The sequence below is a fragment of the Chelonia mydas genome, chromosome 13 (assembly GCF_015237465.2).
Source record: "Chelonia mydas isolate rCheMyd1 chromosome 13, rCheMyd1.pri.v2, whole genome shotgun sequence".
In the NCBI taxonomy this organism is placed as follows: Eukaryota; Metazoa; Chordata; order Testudines; family Cheloniidae; genus Chelonia; species Chelonia mydas.
The window spans coordinates 4,566,357-4,589,923 of record NC_051253.2 but is presented as its reverse complement, the minus strand read 5'-3'; the positions used below and the strand labels follow the sequence as shown (position 1 = coordinate 4,589,923).

Genomic DNA, 23,567 nt, shown 5'->3' with positions numbered 1-23,567 from the left:
ATAATGCACCTGCATCTTCAGACTAAAAGTCCCATCCCTTTCAAACACCATAGATTGAAAACCCAAGATCCCAGCCTAGTGGTCACATTGCCATGTGGGACGTATGGTGTCTGTTTCTGGTGCCTGGCTTGGTAGGAACCCAGCAGTGGCAGTGTGCTCTCCGCGAACGGGCTGGCTTTGTGTGTATAAGGGAGGGAGCAATGCTGTCATCTAGTGGCTGACAAACAAAAGATAAAGGATCTACTGCTACTGGCAGCAAAGGGAGTTCCCCATTAGCTCAAGTGGTAGAAGCCCATGGTTTTGGAGCCGACAGAGCAGGTCTCTGGTCCCAGCTGTCCAGGGACAGGAGCAGGTGTGTGTGAGCACGATTGGTTACAGTAGGGAGAGCTGTAGATTATGCAACACTGACCCCAGCCGTCGATGTGAGGAATAGCACGGAGAAGGTCTGAAGGGAATTCGATCCAGACCTCCTTGCGGAGGGGATGGTATCTGCAGCATACAGTCTTGAGGGAGGGGGGCAGAGATTTTACATGGAAAGGCTCTGAGTAGGTGAGATTTCCCAGCGCGGGGAAGGAGAAATGAAAAGACAGTCTCTTTAGGGGAAGCACCCATCTTGGGACTGGTATTCATAAGCAATATAGAAGAGGCCTCCTCCGTAATGGGCTTGTTCAGTCCCCAGTCAGGCTGAGCACTTTCCTTCCTTCTTTGGCTTGAAGATCAATTTAAAAGAAACACAGCAGCCTCATCTCTTGCGTGGAAACATGTGGGAGACCAGGTGCTGCTCCCTTTATCTGATGCATCCTCTCTCTGGGGATGGTGTCTCTTAAGGGGCTGGACCCTCTGATATCATTCATAGGTTGGTCTTTTCCATCGCCGTTTCTACTGTAAGGGGGGTGCCCTTGTCATGTCCAGTGTCCCAGCGGCACTTTTCCAGCGCCCACTCGTTGGGGCCCAGCAATGGGGCCTTAATTGACCCCAGATTCCCAGGGCATTCAAATCCTTCCTTTTGTGCTGAACTTCATGCTCCTTTATCATCTCTCCCTCCGGTGGAGTATTTTTCTCCTTTCGTTCTCTTACTAACTGCATTGGGTTTGACCAATTTCCTTCCGTTTCCTCCCAGAAAACACTGTACGGCGCCAACGTGATTATCTTTGAAGGCATCATGGCTTTTGCGGACAAGGAGCTCCTGGAGGTGAGAAAGGGTCCTTTAGAAGGATGATGGGCTGCAGAGGCAAAGCCAAGAGGGTCTCACGGCTTCGTCTCGCGTCCTGGCTGGGAAAGCAGGAGCTGTCGGGAAGCATTCCTTGCTGTACGCCTCCCCACCTCCTGCTCTCCATCCGCATGCATGCGGGGAGAGGAAGGAAAGATGGAATTTTCCCCCTAATGGTCTCTGATATCTGGGGCCAGGGAGATGGATGCTTTCAGCAGATGTATTCCTGATTGCTGTAGGAGTTTACTGTAGGATCTCAATGGGCTTCAGTTGCTAACGATTACAAAGCCAAGTGGAAGGACGTTGGGAGAAACACAGGCTAATGCTCTAACCCATCTGTAGAGATGTGGAGGCTGGTGATTTGGTACCAGGTGTAATGAGTTTAGTGGTTACAATCTAATTCCTGGTGGCAATTGTCCACTGCACAAAAACACCACTAAATCTGGCACAATTCTATTCTCCTAGTCTCTGTAATCTCTACACATTGCAGTCCGTTTGCTAGGATGAGCTGGTCCAGCAACTGCCAGCTTATCTGATCCTTGCCAGGGCTGCAAGTTCCTTTTTTTTTTATGAGCCCTAACGCAATACTTGAAAAATGTAACATGAGAGGCCAAGCTGTGTACAAACCCGAATGTGTCTGCTTGCTTTCATCTAGAAGCTTTGCTTTATTGTTCAATGCACTCTCGCGATCTGCTCGTCTGGAGCAATAATGACATCCAGTGGTCAGCTGGGTGAATCTCACTTGGAGCGAGGGATGTGATTCCCAGCTCACAAAGCCGCACTAGCTCTCATCAAGCTAGCATGTTACAGACAGCATAGCTGGGGTAGAACAGGCATCAGAGAATGGCCTGTGGGCTAGCTAGCCTACCCAAGAACATACCCATGGGGGTCAGGCAGGTTTACGGCTAGTTCATGCCACTACTCACTGCTGTGGTTACGCTTCTATTTTTAGCATGCTAGCTCATGGGAGCTAGCAGGAACATGTCTGCATGAGCTGGGAATCGCACCCCTATCTCCAAGTGTAGATGTAGCCCCAGAGGAGTATTTCCTGGGGGGAGAGAGAGATCGTTCTTGCTTTTCCTACTTAAAGGCAGCGCTGTGACTTGGAGCCACCATGGGCGACCTGCTGTGTTTGGTCCACTTCCAGCATTAGCCAGCCAGTGCCCACGAGTTACATTCTGGCACATCGTAATAGGTCTCTGCCATTGTCACTAGCCACTCGAATCTCCTCCGCATCCTTTTAAATTTGAGCTTAGGAAATAGCGCCCTGGCAAAAGAGTGGGATCTACTAGTACAAGTGAGTTTTAGAACAGAATGGATCTTGCGGGCATGAGAATAGATGTGTGAATTGCACTTGCTGAGATACAGGAAGTGGCTGATTAAGGCTGCGTTGGCTCAGATGCAACAGATCAGACCTAAGGCCCATAAAGCCTGATGTCCTGTCTCTGGAAATGGCCGTTCCCTGACTCTTTGCAGGACATGAAGGAGCCGTAGCGAGTCACGCAATGCGGTGTACAGAGGAGACGGGGAGGGCACTCAGAGGCTATGCTGATAGGATCCAATAAGAACCTGGATAGATAGAATTCCCTCCTGACCCATGATGAGCAGTGCGTGCCTGAAGTTTAGCTTGGATTATCCCTTTCCCCACCTTACTGATCCTGATGTTGGGCACAAGTTTATCCAGCCCTTTAAAAAGAGAATCAGCTGCTTTATTGGACTCTCTGACCTCTTGTGGCAGTGAGTTCCACAGGCAGACTATGGACTGGACCTTTGCCTGGAGAATGAAAAGTTGGCCCATCCTGACTGGGCTCCCAGCTCGGGAACTACAGTGTCTCAGTTGACCTGGATTTCTAGTGGCTTCATGGGTGTCTCTGAAGGTGCATTGGAGGGAGGGCTATATTCAGATTTTGCAATGTAGAGGCTGTCACCCGTTCATTCCGTTAGGTTAGGGATAGATTTAGGCTTGGAAGAATAAGATTTTTTTCAGTAAACGTCGATTTCACCACACACACACAAAATAAATATTCCCAGCAATGATCATTGAAATTTACAGCTAGATAAAGTAAGAAAAATGCTTCCTGAGAACTTATAAGAGTTTAATTTAAGGATTTTTACCTTGGATGTTTGACATGTGATGTTGACAGTTCATGTTTAATAGTTATAAAGCTTTAACTTTTTGAATCTCAACATCTGCTGTCATTAAATAATTAGTCTGACCCCTCCATACATTCCTGCAACTGTGAAAATTTAAATGGATAAAAATAAAGCTTAAAAATAAACATCAATAGTACCTGGGGAAATTATACCAAAAAAATCAAATTCTGCCAAGCCTAAATATATTTAATGTTAGTAGGGCAAGTGTCACTAGGTGACACTGTTACACATAGTCTTCCACGATATTTTTCTTAGTGTGCACGCAAATGCTTAGTCTTGGGAAGACGTACACTGTGGTGGTGTTTTTTTTGTTCTGCACGGTTCTGCATCGAGGAAGTGGTCCTTGGAGAGGGAGTTGTGTAAGTAGCAGTTTGAGATCAGCTTTTGAGGCAGAGTTGCTCCCTGCATGCTGGCTGACCACCTCTGTTCCAGGACTGGTCTATATGTATAAGTTACACATATACTCAGACACCACGTCTTTGATACCAGTGGGAAGCTGAGCTGCAAGGCCCTGATATCTGCTGTTGCTCAGCAGAGTGCTGACCCTGGTGTCGAAAGAAGGGTGACAATAGGCATAAAATTTCCCTCCCCCATTGATGGGTCTTTGAACCAAACTTCTCGTGCCTGTACCCATTACTGGCTCTGGCTGTATGGGCCCCTTTTCAGTGGCAGACCCTTGCTACCAGGTAAATTACGATCTCCCGCCGATGGTCCCGTTGAGCTGTAGGGGAAACGCACACTAGAAGAGGAGATTGTGATGAATTCCCTTCTGCCGGGTGAGGCTGGAGTTGGGGGGCTGTTTCTCTGTTACGATGATGCAGGCTTGTACAGCAGAACTCCAAGCGCTGCCCTGACATATCTTAGTTCCCCTGTTGTGATTTCCAAGGCTGCTTGGACCCTGGTGACTTCCCAATGGGTGATTTTCCAGCTCCCTTCAAGGGGCTTGAACCGGGCCCTCAGCTCTGTGACAGCAACAGGGGGATCGGGGAACTGCTAACCGCAGAGGGAGAGCTCCGCTTCCTCTCCCTGGCTTGACCGGGCAGGGCTCCACCTGCGGCGTCCCCTCCCTGCTAGCTGGTGCAGTGAGAGCGGGCCCTCAAGGCAGCGCAGCGGGAGGGGTCCGGCACGAGTGACGCTCCACCTGCTCTGGGTGCGTGTTCTGCCTCCTTTCAGCTTCTCGACATGAAGATATTTGTCGACACGGACTCGGACATCCGGCTGGTGCGCCGCCTGCGCAGGGACATCGGCGAGCGCGGTCGGGACATTGAGGGGGTCATCAAGCAGTACAACAAGTTTGTCAAGCCCGCCTTCGACCAGTACATCCAGCCCACCATGCGGCTGGCCGACATCGTGGTGCCCCGAGGTACCCGGCACAGCTCGCTTCCGGCCGGCCTCTTTCCTCGTTCATTACGTTGGCTCACTGAGAAATCCCGTGGCTTGTTGTCTCTTAGCAGAGCAGTCCGAACGCCAGCTCCCGCACCTCCTCCCTCTGCTCTGGCCTCTGGCTATTCCCTTGTGCCCTCCTGCTGGCATCAATGCCAACTGCGGCAGACAACTAGGGCACTGAATGACCCTACAGCCCCTGCTCTTGATGGCTCCCAATCAAAATTAATTGGCCTGGCAACTCTCTGTGGGCACGCGTTGGCACCAGGGTGAGCTGGCTGGCTGTGCCAAACCCTTGCCAAGGAGCTAACGGGGCTGCCGTGTGGGGGGTGGTTTTTGGTTACGTCGGTGGGTCTGCCTCAGTTCACCCCGGGTGACTGCCTGGGCCTGCCACTAGATTACCCAGCAGGGAGCAGAGTGACCGTTTTGTGAGTTATGGTTGGGGTCTGGGAAGGCAGGGACCCAGCGTTCCCGTGTTTCAGAATCGCAGGCAGCGGAGAGGATGGTGCTGACCTGACGCCGAGTCCCTGGAACTCACCCTGTCTCTCTCTTGTTCTTGGTGCACTGAAGGTAGCGGGAACACCGTGGCCATTGACCTGATTGTCCAGCATGTCCACAGCCAGCTGGAAGAGGTAAGGGCTGCGCTGTGAAGCTCCGGTTCAAAGCCTTGCCTCAGGGAGGTGGCAATACGGGTGCTAACCGCCTGGGGAGAGCCAGGGGCAGTGGCGTGGCTAGTGACACCATCCAGCACCTAGCCGGGGTATCGTTCGGCTTGGGATTTGCATGTGAGAGCAGCGGGGCGATGATACAAGATTCCTGACCTCCTAAGTAAACTCCTCTCCAGCCTCCCTCTTCTCAACCAGGCGAGTCTTCCCTCTCCCCCCGCCACCGCACTGGCTGGGCAAGGCAAGCTGTGCATCCACGTGCCCGCTGCTGCTGGGCCTGCCTCTGTACAGTGGCATGCGACAAGCTGAAGGCAGAGGGCTGCAGCCTGGATGCTGGCGCTTTGCACAAGGGTGCTGGGGGCCTGCAGAGCTGCATGGCACCTCTCCCTGCGTTCTCTGGGCTGCACCCTGCCCTGGCCCTGGGCCCAGGCTTGGCATATCCCAGTGCTTCCTTCCGTGCCTGCAGACCCGGGAACCTGCCTGTACCTTACTGGGAGCTCTTGGATAATAGCAACTTCTTGCTGGGAACTGAGAGTTTGCTGGTAAGCAGAATCCACTGTACTTGCCTCATCCCCGGTACAGTATTCCTAACTGCAGGCCTAGGAAACTCAGCAGCCCCAGGGAGTTAAGCACAAACCGGGCACTGACTTCTCCCTCCAGTGCATTGCTCTGGCCCCTTCTCTTCCACCAGTTCCTGCCCTCCAAGCACGTGCAGCCGTTGGGTTTCCGGCTCTGAACAACTCTCAGAACAGGCCAGTTTTTCAAATCCGGTTCAGACGCCCCCCACCCCCCCCACCCCACACACACACACACACACTGGTTGAAGCCTTGCGAAAACAGCTGAGATCTGCCCCCTGGGAGTGGAGACCTTTCAGCAGCAGCCAACCCAAATACCACAATTCAGCCTCACACCTGAACGCTAGTCTGAACCGGCTCGAAGGTGGATCCAGATTCCTACTTCCTCAGCCATCTCTAGTTTTCACAAATCTTGAATCCCATAACTGGACTGTAACTGCTCTGGAGGGTGGGTTACGTCTGAGCACTCGCAGGGGGTGTCAGATCAGCGGATGAGGTTGTGTACCATACGCTGTGGGCTGCAGTTCCTAGTGTCCCTGGGAAGATTAAGGGCAGACTGGTGATCTCAGGGCCACAACACTCAGGTCGATATAGCTTTTGTATGTTAACTCGGGGATATGCTGGGGGCAGGGGGAGGGGTCTCTTTGCACTTTGATTTTGCCATTGGAATCTGTTTGCTTTTCAAGATAGCTACGCTCCCCTTCTGCTCAGGGCAGAGTTCCAGAAGGGCGAATGCGCACACAAGTCAGATGCACTTGGAAGTAAAATTCTCCACTCCAGTTGGCCTTTCTAAGCTCCCACTCGGCTACAGCCATCTGGCTGCCTGGTATTGTATGCATGAGACTGCATGCAATACCACGCAGGCCAGCAAGTCCATATAGGAGACATTGCTCCTATACGTTAGCACTTCCCTAGAGTGTGCCCCTCCAAAAATGTCTCCTCTCCTAGTTAAAAAGGGGTCCCTGTATTTTCCTGCAAACAGCCCTATTTGTAGTGTTGAATAAGGGCAGGTCTAGAGGTTGTGAAAGCCAAGTTTCATCTTGCTACCCGGCCATAGGAGCTGTTTTCTTGTATATGTATGAAACGCTGATGTCATATCAGAAGAATAACTGGTATCTAAAGCAAGATGGAAACTGGTTTTGCAGTCTCTGAACTGACTCATAGCTGGGGTCCGAGACCTGAACGGTTTCCATGGAGATGAGATAGCTGCTGCTTCCAGGAACAGGCCTCAGGAAAAGCAAATTAGAGCAAAACTTTCTTTCAGCTAAATCTCACAGTGGGTGAGAAATGCGGGTCCTTCCCAGACTGCTGGTTTGGGAGAACCTGTGGATGCTGAGTTTTGAGGGGTGGGAGGGGTTTATTGGGGGGCAGAGGGAGAAAGACTAACTGTGAACACAGGAAAATATTCCTATTTTTCCCTTTTTTTTTTTTTTTTTGTCTCTAAACGCCCGTGGGCTTGACAATGCTTAATGCCGGTTGCGTTGTGTCTTTGTGTTACTGCTGCAGCGTGAACTCAGTGTCAGGTAAGACCCTCATGACTCTGTCCTGTCTGCGTGACCTGAGGCATTTCCAATGCCAGGCACTGCTTGGGCTGCACTGTCTCTATCAGAATCCAGTAACTTCCTCCTGGAGCTTAGACCCGTAGAGCTCATCTCACCCTTTGTGCTCAGGTACAGCCAGGAGGGCAATATTTTAAGCTCTGGGCATATATAGAAAGTGAAGGTACCTGCAGTTTATATGGCCAACATCTGACCTGACTGCATACCCAATCCAACTCCCATTGACGTTGGATCCAGGCCTAACTTGTTCTTCGGTGAATCAGAGACATTCACAAGGCTGACGACTTGCAGAATGGGAAAGAGTTTGGTATTTTTTACCAGAATTTTTTTTTTCTTCAACTAATGTGAAAAGTGGTTTGGAGAATTCTTCTTCTGAGCAGCGGCCGCTGGAAAAGCATAGGAAAACCGAGGCCTTGTGTTCGTAACCCAAAGGAAATTTAAGCTGAACCCTCCTCACGTTTAAATGAAGTTCCTTGAGAATTCAGGCAGCCCCGGGGAGCAGGAGACTAAAGCACAGGGGTCATAGCACCCAAAGGGAACTCGACTGATTCTGAGTGGTAATACACACGCTTTGGTCCAGGAGGACAAGTTCTATGGAAATAATTTCAGGATTTGCCAAAAATATAGTGGGAGATACTATTGCCTAGTAGCTCCAGGTGTATATACAGAGTAGACACCTATTTAGCTACCCTTACAATATCAGCATGTAGATGGTGCTTCTGCTTTTCCATTTCCATTAGGCATTCAGCTAAGATTTCAGCTATTTTTGTGGGAGGCGAAAAGATGCATTTCTAAAAATGCATTTCCACTTAGATGTATATCTTTGTTTAAAGAGACACGTAACTCAGGTAGGCCTGAAGTTTACATTTGGCATAAAAAAGCTTTTACAAACCCTCAGATGAATAGAAAAGCTTCTGTTTTTTCCCAAAGCTAGTTATTTTCAAGCAAGTAAATTGGATGGTTAAAATTTCACTTTTAACAATCTCGGGGCCTAATGTGGCAAACGTCTATACGTGTGAGTAACTCTACTCCTACGGGTACCTGTGCTCACGTACGTAAGTGTTTGGAGGGTCGGGAGGCGGCATATAGTGACACAACCATGAAAATGTTTCAGTTACAAATGTCTAATTTGTAACAGGCTGATTTTTGCCCCCAAGCTGATATTATTCTGAAATCCAAAAAGTACTACTCGTCGTCTTGATTTTGCCTTTTCTTCGTGCATCTTGAAAGTCAACAAATCTAATAAAATGGTGCTGATTGTGTGATGGAGAGTTTAGTGCTGCAGCCCTTTAATTGCACAAATAACTACAACACTTGGGTAACCTCAGAATCCTTATCGTGTATTTCAATCAAGGCTTCCTTTCTGGTAAAAGGTTGAAAAAAAATGAAGGTCCGGAGTTGGAACATGCCTGCAAACATTGGTTTAAACTCATGAAACCCAAAGGTTTTTATTAAGTCAGCTGTCTCCAGCGCCCCGTCCACCCAGGGGCAGCTGTGTGTTAAGTAGCAGATCAGGGCTGATAGATGGGGACATGCAACAAAAGTGAAACGTGCCTGAAAAAAATTGGGCCTTCCAACTAACCGAACTCCACAGCCTCAGTTCTTAATGGCTTATAATGAATACCAAAATCCCCCATTCTAATGTCAGTGCCTTTCAAATGCTGTGTTGGTGAAGCTATGCATAATCTGTAACTGGTAGAGAAAAACCCAGATGTTGGATCTGGGCCCGGGCTAACCTACCTTCCACACAAACTGTAGGTAAATTTGGGTAGGAATCCAGATCCAAACTCCATCGCTTTGGCCTCTCTCTAGCACTTCGTCAATGGAACTTTTTAAGTATTATGGAGGTGAGCTGATTCTAAGCCCAGTGTGTAATGACAGGGTAAATTACCAGGATGAACTGTTGATACCTCTAACTGGATGGTAACTGAGTTAGTTGCTGATGCATCCAAATTCTCACTCATTTAAAGAAAATTGTAATAATCGCTGGACATTCGACTTTTCAGTTTCACACCCAGACGCACGTTTCCTGTCTGAAACTGCAACACACTGAGCCATCCATGTGCAGGCGCTGTACACCCACGCGTGCAGTTCCCCTTAACGCCAGTAGGAACAGACACATACACCTCCTCGGCAGAGCAGACCCCGGAGTCTGCTTGCTTGCATCGAAGTATGATGCTCTCAGCGATGTCTTGATCCATTTTTTTTTCCTTCCGCCATGCTGTTTGAGAACTGGACTTGCTTCTAGAAACGGGTGTTCTCGAAGATGAATTCACCGTTGCCAATCGATACTTCCCATCCCCAGGTCTAGATCACCTCCATGTGCCCTTTGCCAATTGTGTCTTTAAATATCAAGCCGTGGCACGGTGTAGTAGTCCTTGTTTGAAATGTCAGCCGTTAAAAGCCAGCTGCCGTACGTGTTTGAAATGCCTTACCTACATTAGCTTCTTTGTAGCTGGCTGTCTCTTGTCTGCTTCCTGTCTGATTGCATGTACAGCAAAGAGCTGGTGGTATTCACCGTGCCTTTCTGAGAGACGGTCACCCCCATATTTCTTTTGCTTTCATTTCTCCCTCCCCCTTCCCCCCCCCCCCCCTTTGAAGCTTTCGTTCTGGGGAGGGAAATAAGTTTCCAACGTGAGACATTTTCTCGACCTGCTCATGGTGGCTTGGCTGAATGTTCCATTGCTGGTCAGCCACAGCGAAGCGGGGAGAGGAAATTCTGCTCACCTGCCTCACCCACAGGATGGCTGAGAGCCAAGACAGCAAAGAGGGACAAACTCCTGCAGGCCCCCTAAGCCTGATCTGTCCGCCATTCTCCAGCGCAGGGTCCAGAGAGAGCATGAGCTCTTGTCCCTGTCAGGTTGGCTGTGCAAGCTGCCGAGCTGTTCTCGCTGCCCCGTTTGCGATCCCCTGGTAGGGTCCACGCCCAGTTCTGTTCAGCGGGCCAGATTGCCAGTGTCTCTCTGCAGAACGTAAAGTGCTCTTGCCGTGTGTGTGCAAACATGGCTTGTACTCGACTACACTCCCATGCCGCTGGGAGAGGAGCCTGGGCTGTGGATCCCAGGCCAAATCTTTAACTGGGCCTCTATCAAGAGGCGTGTGCCACCCAAGTGTGAGTGTTTGTGTCCCCACGTGGGCCTGGCAAGCAGGTCGGTGGGCATATCTTGTGCCTGTTTGCGTGTGCCAACCGTGCACTTTTTGAGGCCCAGCTGCATGCTTGGCCATCAGTGTGTGCCCTTCCCCAGCTTTCCCAGTTGCTGGGATCTTGGAGTAAATGAAGGCTCCTCTCTCTGATCGTGGGAATGCACGGAGTCCTGGATGAGGGGTCTGGTCTCTCCTCCATGCAGCAGAGTCGGGGACGGAGCCATAGACACCAACTCCGGTTAGCGTCAGCAGGAGCAAGGTGTGCAAGTCGTGGAGGGCACAATAGGCTCCTGCCCGTCCGGCGTTTGTGACATCACGCTTCTCTGCCAAGGCCGTGGCTGGGACTGGGGCCTCGCTCCATGGAATGCACAGGGGACATAACACTGTCATTTTTCCCCCGCGCTAGGTTGGTGTGAGTGCTGGGTGGGGCCCCTGGGAGACTGTCCAGCAGAGGGTGGCATCTCTAAGACAATCTGTTAAGCAAACACAGGTTCAGTGGAAAAGACGGTTGCCGAGGGATCTCTCCCTGATGGCTCAGGCGCTGATCGAATCCAACTGATACTGCTTGAAGTTCATACGGATCATGGCTCCCCTCTTCCCCCCGGTTCTTTGACTAATTAAAATGCTTTTTCCTTTTTCCCCCTCCCTCCCCTTTAAACCCTTGTTGTATTTCCTGCTTTGTCACTCCCTGAACATCCCTCCCATCTGGTGAACAGAGGAAGCTACGCTGGGATATGTGAGGAACGCTTGCAGTGTTTTGATTTTGATACTAATCATGGGAGCTGGGGGGTGACGGCGGGTGAGCCAGGGCTGCATGCTGAACGTGGGGGTCCACCAAGAGGGAGCATGTGCAGGTTCCTACAAGGGTGATGTTCTTTAAGCTGAACCAAAAGGAACCCTCTCTCCCCCCAGTACCTCTTCTCCAGATCAGATCGTCCTGAGAATTAGACTATGGAGGTATCTGTCTTGGGTACCTATATGGCCACATTGCCATAGTATCTGGGCATCTCCTAGTCATTAATGTATTTATCTTTAGAACACCCCTGGGAGACTGGGCAGTGCTATTATCTCCATTTTACAGATGGGGACCTGAGGCAGAGGGAGGCTAAGTGACTTGCCCATGGTCTTGCAGAACATCTGTGGCAGAGCGGGGACTTGACTTTCTCTCCAGCCCTAGGTTATTGCTCCAACCACTGAACCATCCTTCCCCTCTGCTGAATCTGGAGAATTCCCCAGAGCATGAGGTGTCTAGTCCCACCATTGCTTTTGGGGGTTGTTTGCCATGAGATACACAGCAACTAATCCCTGGTCTGCCTCTCACCCCACAGAGTGGTATAGGGCTGCAGGCACCCCAAGGGGTTCCTCTGCTGTCACAGCCTGGAAAGCAAAGTGCAAGCATTTCAGGAACAAATGGAAACATAGGTGACAAAATGACAGGTTCCCCCAGGCCTGTTCACAGCTCGGTGGTGTAGGAGGGGCATTCCTGGTTGCGTTATGCCTGGTTGTGGCATCCGGGGACTGTGTCTTGGTGTTTTGTGTAGGTGCTGGAGAAGACAACATGGGCTGATCCTCTCTGGTGTGGCACACAGTGACGTACCACGGTGTGCGTGGGGGCGGGGAGCTGGAGGGCGGCGGTGACCAGCACTTGGATCGGATACAAGGGCGTGGGCAGCAGAGCCGTGACCTCGGAGGGCCTTTGCAACCCACAGGGCCGTTCGGTTTGTGGCTTGTGACGGTGCGGACCACACTCCTTGCTTTAAGGCCTGGGTCCCAATGAGTCTGCAAATGCCGAGTTGAGGCCAGCGCGCCGTCCTCGGGGGCGGGGGGCGTAGCCTTAAGGTGCAATTCCCTGGCTTGTGGCACGTAGGTGTAAAAGGACCCGCAGATGGCAGGGGTATTGGTGAATCCTCTGCCAGGCCTAACAAGAAAAAGTGGACTGCTCTGCCCTGGAGCCGTTACTGCTGGCTCTTGTCCAGCAGGTTTGCCAGCCTTGAGCGCAGAGAGGCGAAGCTCAGGGTCTGCCCCCGGGGGAGTTCTCTGAGGAGCCCCTGGGACGCTTCACGGGGAGTGAGGTCACTTGTCCTAGTGGCCTGTTCAAATGCCACCTCTGGGAGTTTTCCGTCTCCTGTAGGTGCCCTGCAGTTGGATCTGCTGCCCTTATCTGCTATTGCTGGGCCCTGCCACAGAACTGCCTTGTTCCCGCCCCGGGCGGCGGGTGCGTAGAGCCCGTGTTTCGGGTCCGGCTGTGACGCGCTTTGAGATCCAGGTGCTGTGTAAAAGCAGGGCACCGTTACCCCTGCCCCAGCAGCGCTGTGGGGGCGGCAGCCCGTTCTTCCAGCCGGGGGGCATGCTGGAGATGCCCCAAGCCCATTGCTCTTGTTTTGTGACAAGGAATGTTGGCTCCAGCTGGTTTCTTTGATGATTTCTCCTTTTTTTTTGTTTTTATCCCCCTCGACCCTCCTGCCCCCTCCCCCCCCACACACACAATTCTCCTCCTCTCGGGCTGGTGTGGACCAAGGCAAAACCTGTTTGTGGGCCCGATCCTGCAGCCATTCCCCAGGTAAAGTGGCTGCAGGATTGGGTCCTTACCAAGAGTGAGGGCCTCTAGTGAGGCTGGGGTCAGACTGCCCTGCGGAAGCCTGGAGCAGCGGCACAAGGAGGGGACCTGCAGGAGCATAGCAGCCTCTTGCTGCTGGTGAAGCCTCGCTGTGGGCATGGGGAGGGATGGGACACAAGGGGGGTGCCAGGGGGACTAACCAGGGGGTCTTCCTCGCTAACCGAGTGCAGCTTGTTTTGCTGACCATCTGCCCCCGAGGCTTTGAGGGGTTCATCTTACTTCAGAGCACAAGTGGTGCCGGGGCGGCACTTTGGATAATGCTCTTGCAAAGCCTCCCCCTAGAACTGAGTGCACCCCATGCACCCCATTTATCTCTCCGCCCTTGGTGGGGGTGTATTCAGATTTCCCCTCAAAGTATTTCACAAATGCCCTTTCCCAGCTTGGTTCCTGCCATTGAAATTTCTACCCTCTATCTGGGGAGTGGAAACCCCCACACACACACACACACACCCCCAAACCTATTACAGCCTTTCTGTGTAATCAGCTGATGCATCAGGGTGGGATCCCTGCATGCCCACACATGCAGAATGGTCACAGGCCATCCACAGCCCTGGTGACATGGGTACAGAAAGCATCTGTTTCCGTAAAGAAACATCTCTTTGCTTTTTAACAGTCAAAACTGGAGCTAGTGGAATAAGCACGAAACCCTCAAACGCTCAACGGGCTTCGCTCATGTCTTGATTTGCATTTGTTTTAGCCAAGGCCAAAGGATGACTGGGTAGATGGAGGAATCTGATCACCATGCCCCTCTTCCTAAATCCCTACCTAGTCATCTTCGTCCTCCTGGCTTGCTTGTGTGTGTTGCATTAATTAATCAGGGTGGTTCTCTACTAAATCTGTACTTGGCTGGTGCTTTTATCTTTTCCTTCCCCCAATATGTTCCCGAACCAGTTGCAGTCATTTTTGTGTGTGATCCAATGCATAGCTGTCTGAGTCCTGCGTTCCTCACATGCAGGGCTGATTGGTTCATCCTTTCCAGCCAGAGATGTGACCTTACTACATCTTTCAAACAAAGAGAGGCAAGCTAATGGGAACCCATTATCAATGGCATTTCCTTGATCCAGGAATAGGCATTGCACTCAGCCATGTTAATTGATTTGTCATCCAGAGATGAGTCATCCCAGTCGCCAGGCCTGTCCAGCTATAAAGCGTCTTGAGGCTATTCCTAATTTTGTAACGACGTGACTGTCTATGAATGGACCAGAGCTCCCACACCAAACCCTTCCTAGAACAGTCGTGCATCCCAAGGGGTGCAGTTAATCTCAAGGGATCAAAGCTGTCAGCCGGTGCATGGGTGTGGGACATGCTGACCAAGTACCCTGTTTCTGATGATGTACCAGAAAATATTTGCTCTGAGAGAGGCACCTTTTATGGGGTTAAATTTGAGATACTTTACTCCTAGCTGTCCCTTCCTCATTCATTGACTGAGGGATCCATCCACTGAATTAGAGCAAAGAAAGCAAATGAGACCCGTGAGCTGCGGGAGTGTGATCTTTTTTTTTGAGAAGCTTTCTCTCTCCTAACATGACTGGTCAGTTACAGTAGATGGCACGTCCTGGATGGTAAATATGTTTGTGCAGCCAGTTGGAGCCTTAACATCCCAGCTGTCGTGGGGGCTGGTGGGATGCGAAGGCTCCGGGATTCTAGACGTGGCTTCTCATTAGTGTCAACAACTCCCTTGTCACCTTTGGGTGTCTTCCTCCCCCTGGACTGCAGGCCTTGGGTACTGCCCTTGGAGTTTGGCTGGATGAGTGTTTATGCGTGTAAACAAGCGCTCACCTAGCTGTGGTGTTGTGTTGGTCTCCAGGGCAGCGCTGGCCTCTGCCCACCAGTGCCATCCCCTTCCTCGGACCCTCAGCGTGCTGAAGAGTACCCCACAAGTGCGCGGCATGCACACCATCATCCGGTAAGCACGCCACCCCGCGTTTGGAGTGGGTGAGGCTAAGGGCTTGGGGGCCTTTGGTATCATCCAACCTTGGTCTGGGTGTTTGACATCTCCCACTCCCCCAAGAGATGAAATCCTGTCCTGGGCCAGAGACCCTAGTCGGGGCTGGGCAGTTCTCACCCATTTCCTAGAATCATCCATTTAAAATAGGATAATGTCAACCCCTAACTCTGAGTGTCTGCATGCTGGCTGCCCTGGTCAGCCGTGAACAGCTAATCCTGCCATCACCCCAAAAGCTGGGTACCGTCCCTGTTGTACAGACAGAGAAACGGAGGCATAGAGAGGTAAGAGATCTGCCCAAAGCCCCACAGCAAGATCGCGGCAGAGTTAGGATTAGAACCCTGGAGCTCTGGGACAGCGATTGCTCCACCTCGGCGCTCCCTTTGCAAAAGTGCCTATGTCCCAGCAACAAACCTGCAACCTGGGGTGGGACAGGACGACGCAATATCACGCAATTCCTGGTAAAGGGGCCTGGTGAAGTTCAGGGTCCTCGGCTGGATCCCCCTGGTGGAAGGCCTGTGATGATATCAGCTGCCTCGACCTGGGAGGAGGCTGAGGAACCTGCCATGTGTATCTGGTCCACCTTTTTCTTCCTGCACGACCCTGCCTCACCCTTAAGGCAGCCCCTGACTCACAGTCAGCATCTCATGGAGAGTTCTCATTGACGGACGTGCCTTTCTCCCCTCCCCCTTAGAAACAAGGAGACCAGCAGAGACGAGTTCATTTTCTACTCCAAGAGGCTGATGCGGCTGCTGATTGAGCACGCGTTGTCATTTCTGCCTTTCCAGGTACGTACAGGAAACAAGGGGATGGAGGGGAAAGCGCGTTGTTCTCTCCTTTCTGATCCAAGTCTGGGGGGACAAGGAGAGGTCTGCGTTTGCCCCGTGGAGCCTTCCCTACTTCTCTGTGACTTGCCCTCATGGAAAAGGCTAAAAAGAAATGATTCTCCTAGGTCAGACAGCAGGGATCACCAGAGATGGGACCCTGTTCTGTTGTATATGCGTTCTTATTACCACGCTCATCCCCATAGTGTCTACATGCTTTCCAGCGGTGCAGTGAGCAGTGTGACTGACAGCTGTCACGTGTCTTGTTCTCATCTCCTCCCTGGGGGGAAAAGGTTTCAGAGTAGCAGCCGTGTTAGTCTGTATCCGCAAAAAGAAAAGGAGGACTTGTGGCACCTTAGAGACTAACCAATTTATTTGAGCCTAAGCTTTCGTGAGCTACAGCTCACTTCATCGGATGCGTGCAGTGGAAAATACAGTGGGAAGATTTTATATACACAGAGAACATGAAACGATGGGTGTTACCATACAGACTGTAGAGAGTGATCACGTAAGATGAACTATTACCAGCAGAAGAGAGAGAGAAAACAAAAAACCTTTTGTAGTGATGATCAAGGTGGGCCATTTCCAGCAGTTGACAAGACCATGTGAGGAACAGTAGAGGGGGGGAAAATAAACACGGGGAAATAGTTTTACTTTGTGTAATGACACATCCACTCCCAGTCTTTATTCAAGCCTAAATTAATGGTGTCCAGTTTGCAAATTAATTCCAATTCAGCAGTCTCTCTTTGGAGTCTGTTTTTGAAGTTTTTTTGTTGAAGAATTGCCATTTTTAGGTTTACATTAATTAATTTACAAACTGGACACCATTAACTTAGGCTTGAATAAAAACTGGGAGTGGATGTGTCAGTGATTCTGTGATTACACAAAGTAAAGCTATTTCCCCATGTTTATTTTCCCCCTCTCCTGTTCCTCACATGGTCTTGTCAACTGCTGGAAATGGCCCACCTTGATTATCACGACAAAAGATTGTTTGTTTGTTTTTTCTCTCCTGCTGGTAATAGCTCACCTTGCGTGATCACTCTTGTTACAGTCTGTATGGTAACACCCATTGTTTCATGTTCTCTGTGTATATAAAATCTCCCCACTGTATTTTCCACTGCATGCATCCGATGAAGTGAGCTGTAGCTCACGAAAGCTTATGCTCAAATAAATTTTTTAGTCTCTAAGGTGCCACAAGTCCTCCTTTTCTTCCTGGGGGAAAAGGTGTCTGCAGGGCATGTCTCCACCGTCACTGCTGCTGTGGGGTGGGTAATTGTATAGCACAAGGGCACGTCCATCGCTCGGCTTTGGGAGCAGAGATCACAGTGCCGGCGCAGCCGTGTTTCTAAGGCAGCTAAACCCCTGCCCCTGAGTAAGGGGCCATCTCTGGCTTGCGCAGCTAGTGTCCAGGGCTCAAGCACCTCCCCTGGCTCCATGAGTGTGTCCAGGGTGCACCAGCCTGTGGCTTTTGTGCCATGGCTCCGGTGCGCCAGCGGTCTGAGCCCGTGTTAAAGCTTGTGCTGTGATCTTTCTAGAGCTGCACCGTCCAGACCCCTCAGGGAGAGGACTACGAGGGGAGATCCTACAGTGGGAAGCAGGTAAGGGGAAGGGAAAGGCTGGATTCAATTGCACACACTGGGGCCAGATCCTATGCCCATTGAAGTCAACGGGAAGAGTCCCCCGGACTTAATGGGCCCCTCCTCAGCATCTGGAATAGCTGGGTCTGCTCCAGGGGGCAGCTGGCTTTCTGCTGGGCTGTAGAGACCAGGGGATCCTAACAGCAGTGACTAGTCAGGTCAGGCCCTTCAGTAGCACTAATTAGGTGTGTGCGCCGAATCGCTCCTCTTCTCATCCTCCCATGTATCCTGTTGGGGAGGCAGCTGTGTCTTGTTGGAGTCGGGATGGTAGCTGGGAGGAGCTAGCTGCTTAACCCTGTCACTGCTGGAGGAGATGTGGTTCACACGCGGCTGTGCATGGTTCAGTCCCATTGCTGGCCTGGGCAAACAGGAGCAGGGGACCAGGCCTGGGGTTTGCGTTCTGCACACAACCCATAGATCAAGTGCAGCTAATGAACTTACCTGTGGCTGTGAAGTGCTTTGAGCCTCTGGATCCAGAATTGCTGTAGATCTGTGCTAGGTCTAGTTCCTTTGGAGACCAGAGAACACTGGCGTAGGAGCATTTGAGGGACCCCGCGTGGCCACTTCATCCCCACTCTGTTGCAGATCACAGGTGTGTCTATCCTGAGAGCAGGGGAGACTATGGAGCCGGCACTCCGAGCCGTGTGCAAGGACGTCCGAATCGGCACCATCCTCATCCAGACCAACAGCAACACTGGAGAGCCAGAGGTAAAGGGCTTGGTCCTCAGAGTCGAGGGCGCCTTGCGCCCCGTGACCATTCGCAGCAGCCGAGTCTCTGTTGCAGGGATCCCTAGCGCTGCCACATGCCTAGTAATTGCAATCAGTTCATTTGTTCCTGCTGGACACAGCAGGTCTCGTCAGCAGGTGGCCGGTTGGTAACTGGCTTTCACATTTAATAAGCATCGGTCATTGAGGTCCAAAATGTCTGGCTTCAAGCGAACCCATAGGGTATGTCCCGTGGTCTGGAAGCTTTCACAATCGGCTGTGCAAAAATACACACACAGTTGCATGTGCAGTGACTGGGTAGACGTCTAGTCAGATGCACGTACACCGGCCACAGCTGACTGTGGCCTGGGCATGCCAGTGAGGCACAGAACTGCGCACAGTTCGGTACACTCACCATTAAAAAAATCAGACCACGCTCATTGGGGCTTTTTAAATGTATCCTCTTCACTAAGTGTTCATCCCCGTCTGGTAAGCACCAGCCCATTGCCTTGGTGCTTGCCCGGCTAGCCTTTTAGCAGCAACTGCCTCATAAACAAAGGGTCTGGTAACAGGCTGGCAGCCTGTACCTGATTCAGCCCAGCCCATTAATCCTGCCAGCAATGGGTAAGTGGCCTCTGCTGTCTCCCTGCGGCAGGTGGCGCATCCCCCGCCCAGCTAAGGGAGATGTGAGCAGAGCTGTTCTGAGGGCACTTTCCCGCCCGCATTTCCCAAATCCCTCTCTGGCCTGTCCCTTGCCCAGCTCCACTACCTGAGGTTGCCGAAGGACATTCGTGAAGATCACGTGATCTTGATGGACTGCACCGTCTCCACGGGGGCGGCAGCCATGATGGCGGTGAGAGTGCTGCTGGTAAGGAAGGACGGCGGGGGCCCGTCTCCGTTCAGAGGGGGAAACCCCGGAGCAGCCCTGGGGGTGCTGGGAACTTGGGGAGGGGGGCGGGTCCAGCCCAGCTCTCTGATGCCAAATCCCGGAGTCCAAGTAAACAAAGCGAATGCCAGTACCTTTAAACCTGGGCCCCGCGGTGAAAAGAGGAAGGAGGCCGGCTGGCGTGGTGCAAGCCGCAGTGACCTTCGGGGCCAGACACTCCTAGTCGCCCTTCCCTGGAGCAGCCCCGGGGGATAAGCCCTGCAGGAACTGAATTCACGTCCAACGCAAGCCAGCTCCTTCCCAGGACTTGGTTCTCAGTGTCCCCAGCCCAGCAGGGAGATCGGCTCCGAGAAGGAGATGAGGCAGAGGGCTGCTCTTGGTCCCCGGGGGCATAGGCCCAATCACAGTGCTGGCCCTTTTGGGTGGGAGGCCAAGGGTTTGAACTGGCCTGAAAGCGGAGTTCTCTCCAAGTCGGGGCTGACGGGGAGGAGGGGCGTACAGACCCTTGCACCGCTGCGGTCTGTGCATAGGGAGGAGGGGAGTCTCCAGAGCGGTGACATGGCTCCTCCCCCAACCTCACGCCGCGACTCTCTCGCAGGATCACGACGTCCCCGAGGACAAAATCTTCCTTCTCTCCCTGCTGATGGCGGAGATGGGCGTCCACTCGGTGGCCTACGCCTTCCCCCAAGTGAAGATCATCACAACAGCAGTGGACAAGAAGGTGAACAATCTTTTCCGGATCATCCCCGGCATCGGTGAGTACCCACCGGGTGGGATCAGAAGGGAAGGGCTGACGGCAGCGATCGTTCAACAGGGTGTGACGCTAAGAAGGGGAAATAAAGGAGGTTGCTCTGATCCCGCTGCTGTCTCCTCATTCAGCATTTCTTCTCCACCTTCCTTTTGCAAGTGACGGAAACTGACGCCCCCTGCCCTGGCCTTCCCATGCCCATGTGGGAGAGCAGAGTGCGTGGGCGGCCCAGCAGCCCCTCTGTTCTTGCAGGCTGTCCCGGGGGGCTCTCCCATGGGATGGCAGAGCAATCGTCCTTCATGTTTTTTGGGGAGCGGGTATAGTTCCCACCCAGCTGGGTTAAGGGTGTGCGGCATTCCTGCGGCACCGATCTCCATGTGTAACTTCACATTGATGCCTTGTGCGTGCATGTCTCTCTCTCTCTCTCTCTCTCTCTCTCTCTCTCTCTCTCTCTCCCCGTGCCCTAGGGAATTTTGGAGATCGCTACTTCGGGACCGACGCCCCCCCTTACTGGAGCGACGACACCCTGGACACTTAGCAAACACCCCCTCCTGCCCTGGGTCAGAAGACGAGACCCCACCCTGGAGACGAGGCAGCTTTGGCACGGCACCTTACTCTTCTATTGTACATTTCCAAAGGGATTTCCCCTGGGGCATAGATATTTTTTCAGCTGTTGCGTTTGAAGTCTAGGGCATATTTTTTAAAAAGGAAGAAATGCAAATCCTAGCTGACTGTCCTACTTTAGAGCGGAGTTAATTTATTTTAATTTAAATATTTGCCTATGTAACTTATGTGAGTTTTTATAACAAACAAAATAAAGTTTTTCTCCAGTTTTCTTGCAGCATAGCTGTTGGCAGTTAGACCCAACCCCCTGGCCTGGCTGCAGTGCAGGTAACTGGGTCTAATCCCTGTGCAGCTCACAGATAAACCCAGGAGGAGCTGTAAAGATGAGTTTTATCACCCTGAACCTGGCGCCCGTGTTGAAAATGCTCCGATCCCTTCTCCGCCGCCACTCTGTCCTGGGGGACACGGTAGATGCTCTGAAAGGCAAGGGCGGGCCATGGCTGAGGTCGCAGGCGCTGTCCTGCTGTCCCAGCGAGTTGAAGGAGGCGCTCTGGGGGAGTCGCGAGTTGCGCTGTATCCTTGTCTTCCTGTCCCTCCACAGCAAACAGCCGCGTCTGTGGGGACTGATGTTTGTAGCACCAGCCCTTGCTGCAGCTTCACTCGGTACTTGCCGCTCTGGCCAGCGGTCAGGAGCAATGCCTGCCTGCCCGGCTGGCTCCAAGTCCAGGGGCTGCCTGTTCCTATCAGTACAGACGCTAGCAGGAGGGCTAAAGGCACCACCTCGCTGTGGGAGCAGGGAGCCCAACGCCGGAAGGAGAACGCGGTACGCATTGCAGCCCGGCTGAGAGCAGCCAAGTGCAGACACGCTGGCTCCCATGGTTCTTGATCTCCCTGGGCCGGGCCTGCTCTCTGTGTCCCCTCCTTGGGCTTGTCCTCACTGAATCAGAGTGGTGACACAGCAGGGGGGTCGGGGACTGTCTGCAGGAAGCTGCTCGAGTTTTGTAACCCTCCCGGGAAGGGCTCCCTGCCAAAATAAATGGATTATGCCAGAAAACCTGCCCAGCTGAACAGCCAGTGCCAGTTTCCTGCAGGATTTCAGAGCAGCCTCCAGTATTTTCCCCTCCTCACGGCCAGGTTCTGAGTAACACCAGAGCTGCTGGCAGCAGGAGAGATTCAATCAGCCCAGCCCTGCTGCTCTGCAGGGAAAGGGCCCAGCTCCCCTGGTACAGGGGCACACCCCTTGAGCTGACAGCTGAGGCTGGAATGTACTTATTGGAAGGGCTTAGCAAAGGTTGTGTGGGCAGGAAGCCGCGAGGGTGGCGTGGGGGCAGCAGGGTGGAAATCAGTGAGGGGTTTGGGCTCAAAATAGCTGCACTAGTGAGTGCAAATTCTTGCGCAAATCCTCAACTAATTAAAACAGACTCAGTGCAGGATCTCGACACTTGAAAGCTGTTCTGGGAGGCAGGGCTGCTACCTGATGAGCTAGCACTAAAAATACCTCCAAGCGTAGGTGGCCCGAAAGCTCGTGAGCACAAATGCAATGAGAGAGAGAGTGTGAGTTTCCGTGGCTGAGAAAGTGACCCACAGCACTAGCTGCAGTGCCAAAGGGGGAGCAGCAAAGCGAGCCGCCGTGGGTGTGACCCGAACCCAGACCTAGCGGACGGATGCGAGGGCTAGTCCCGTTGGACCAGGCCTTCCCCTCCAAGGCCTGCTCCATACCTAAAATGTAGGTCAACCTAGTAGAGGCACTGAGTTCAGGCAGTGGAGGGGGTGGCTTGACCTCCACTCTGCCCCAAGACATGCCCCACGCAACCCCTTCCCCTAAACCCCTGCTCCGCCTCGTCCTGTCCCGCCCCACTCCTCCCCACCCCCAGCGCCTCCTGCATGCCGCTGAACAGCTGATTGCAGCTGGTGGGAGATGCTGGGGGGGAGAGGGGAGGAGCTAATCTGCGGGGCTCCGGTGGGTGCTGAGCACCCACTACCATTTTTCTGTGGGTGCTCCAGCTGCGGCGCACTCACGGCATCGGCACCTGTGCTAGCTACATCACTGGGAGGGAGTTAACCCCCTAGAGAGAGGTTGTTAAGCTGCCGTAAGCCCCAGTGTAGACACTGCTAAGTCACCGGAAGAACGCTTCCGTCAACCTAGCCCCTGCCTTGTGGAGCGGTGGCTTAACTCCAGTGATGAACAGTTGACTCAGGCTTGAGGGGCTAAAGATAGCAACATAGATGTTTCCAGCTGGGCTGGAGCCTGGGCTCTGAAGGCCAGTGAGGATGTGAGAGCCCAGGCTCCCACCCAAGCGGGAACTTCTATACGCCTATTTTTAGCCAAGCAGTGCAAGCCTGAGTCAATTGCCTTGGGCGCTGAGACTTGGTGCCGTGGGTTTTTCTTTGCAGTGGCATGTTTGGAAATGATATCTAGGCTGCTAAGTCACTGAGGCACGTTGGACAACCTTGCCCCTCCTTAATAATAGATGTAGCCCTCATCTAGCCCTCAGCCCAAGGGCTCTCCCAGTTTGGCGCTGGTTCGCTTACAGACACCCCCAGCACTCCGGCTGCAGGGGAGCCATTACCCCATTTGGTGACCAGCCCCTCTGCCCAGCTGGTAGCTGCGAGACCCCAACTGCTCACTGGCAAATTGTTCATTTGAAATAAAAGGGGCTGGAGGCCCAGCCTTCAGCTGCAAGAGCTTTGCTGGCCTGCAGCAGCTGCACCATTGTGCAATTCGGAGTCCCCCAAGCTGCCCTGCGCCCTGCTGCTGGATGGGGGCTAAGCACAGCAAATGGCGGGCGTCACAGCTGGTGGAAGAGCAAGGCAGCACTTGGCACTGCCATCGCGGGCTCTCAGGTCTAGATCGCAACATGCTGTCAGTTATGCGAGCGCGCTGTAAGAAGCGCAGCCCGTAGCGCGTTAGTTAATACAAAGAGCACCATCTGCTGGCATGCAAGAATAC

General features: G+C 52.5%; 1 protein-coding gene across 6 annotated transcripts in view; it reads left to right on the top strand.

Moving 5' to 3' along the window:
• Positions 1-20,894, top strand: part of UCKL1 (uridine-cytidine kinase 1 like 1) — a 41,289-nt gene extending 20,395 nt beyond the window's left edge. For 2 of the 6 annotated variants that reach the window (XM_037915417.2, XM_037915419.2), the window contains 11 exons: positions 1,121-1,192; positions 4,538-4,727; positions 5,318-5,379; positions 11,408-11,427; positions 15,116-15,214; positions 15,948-16,041; positions 17,613-17,675; positions 18,300-18,422; positions 19,180-19,287; positions 19,904-20,060; positions 20,521-20,894. In XM_037915417.2, coding sequence (XP_037771345.1) covers positions 1,121-1,192; positions 4,538-4,727; positions 5,318-5,379; positions 11,408-11,427; positions 15,116-15,214; positions 15,948-16,041; positions 17,613-17,675; positions 18,300-18,422; positions 19,180-19,287; positions 19,904-20,060; positions 20,521-20,591 — 1,059 coding nt within the window. In that variant the 3' untranslated portion in view covers positions 20,592-20,894. Of the gene's footprint in view, positions 1-1,120; positions 1,193-4,537; positions 4,728-5,317; positions 5,380-7,494; positions 7,512-11,407; positions 11,428-15,115; positions 15,215-15,947; positions 16,042-17,612; positions 17,676-18,299; positions 18,423-19,074; positions 19,288-19,903; positions 20,061-20,520 lie in introns of those variants that run through there. The other 4 variants (XM_007062555.4, XM_037915420.2, XM_037915421.2 and 1 more) reach the window with 3 other exon arrangements.
• Positions 20,895-23,567: the final 2,673 nt, after the last annotated feature.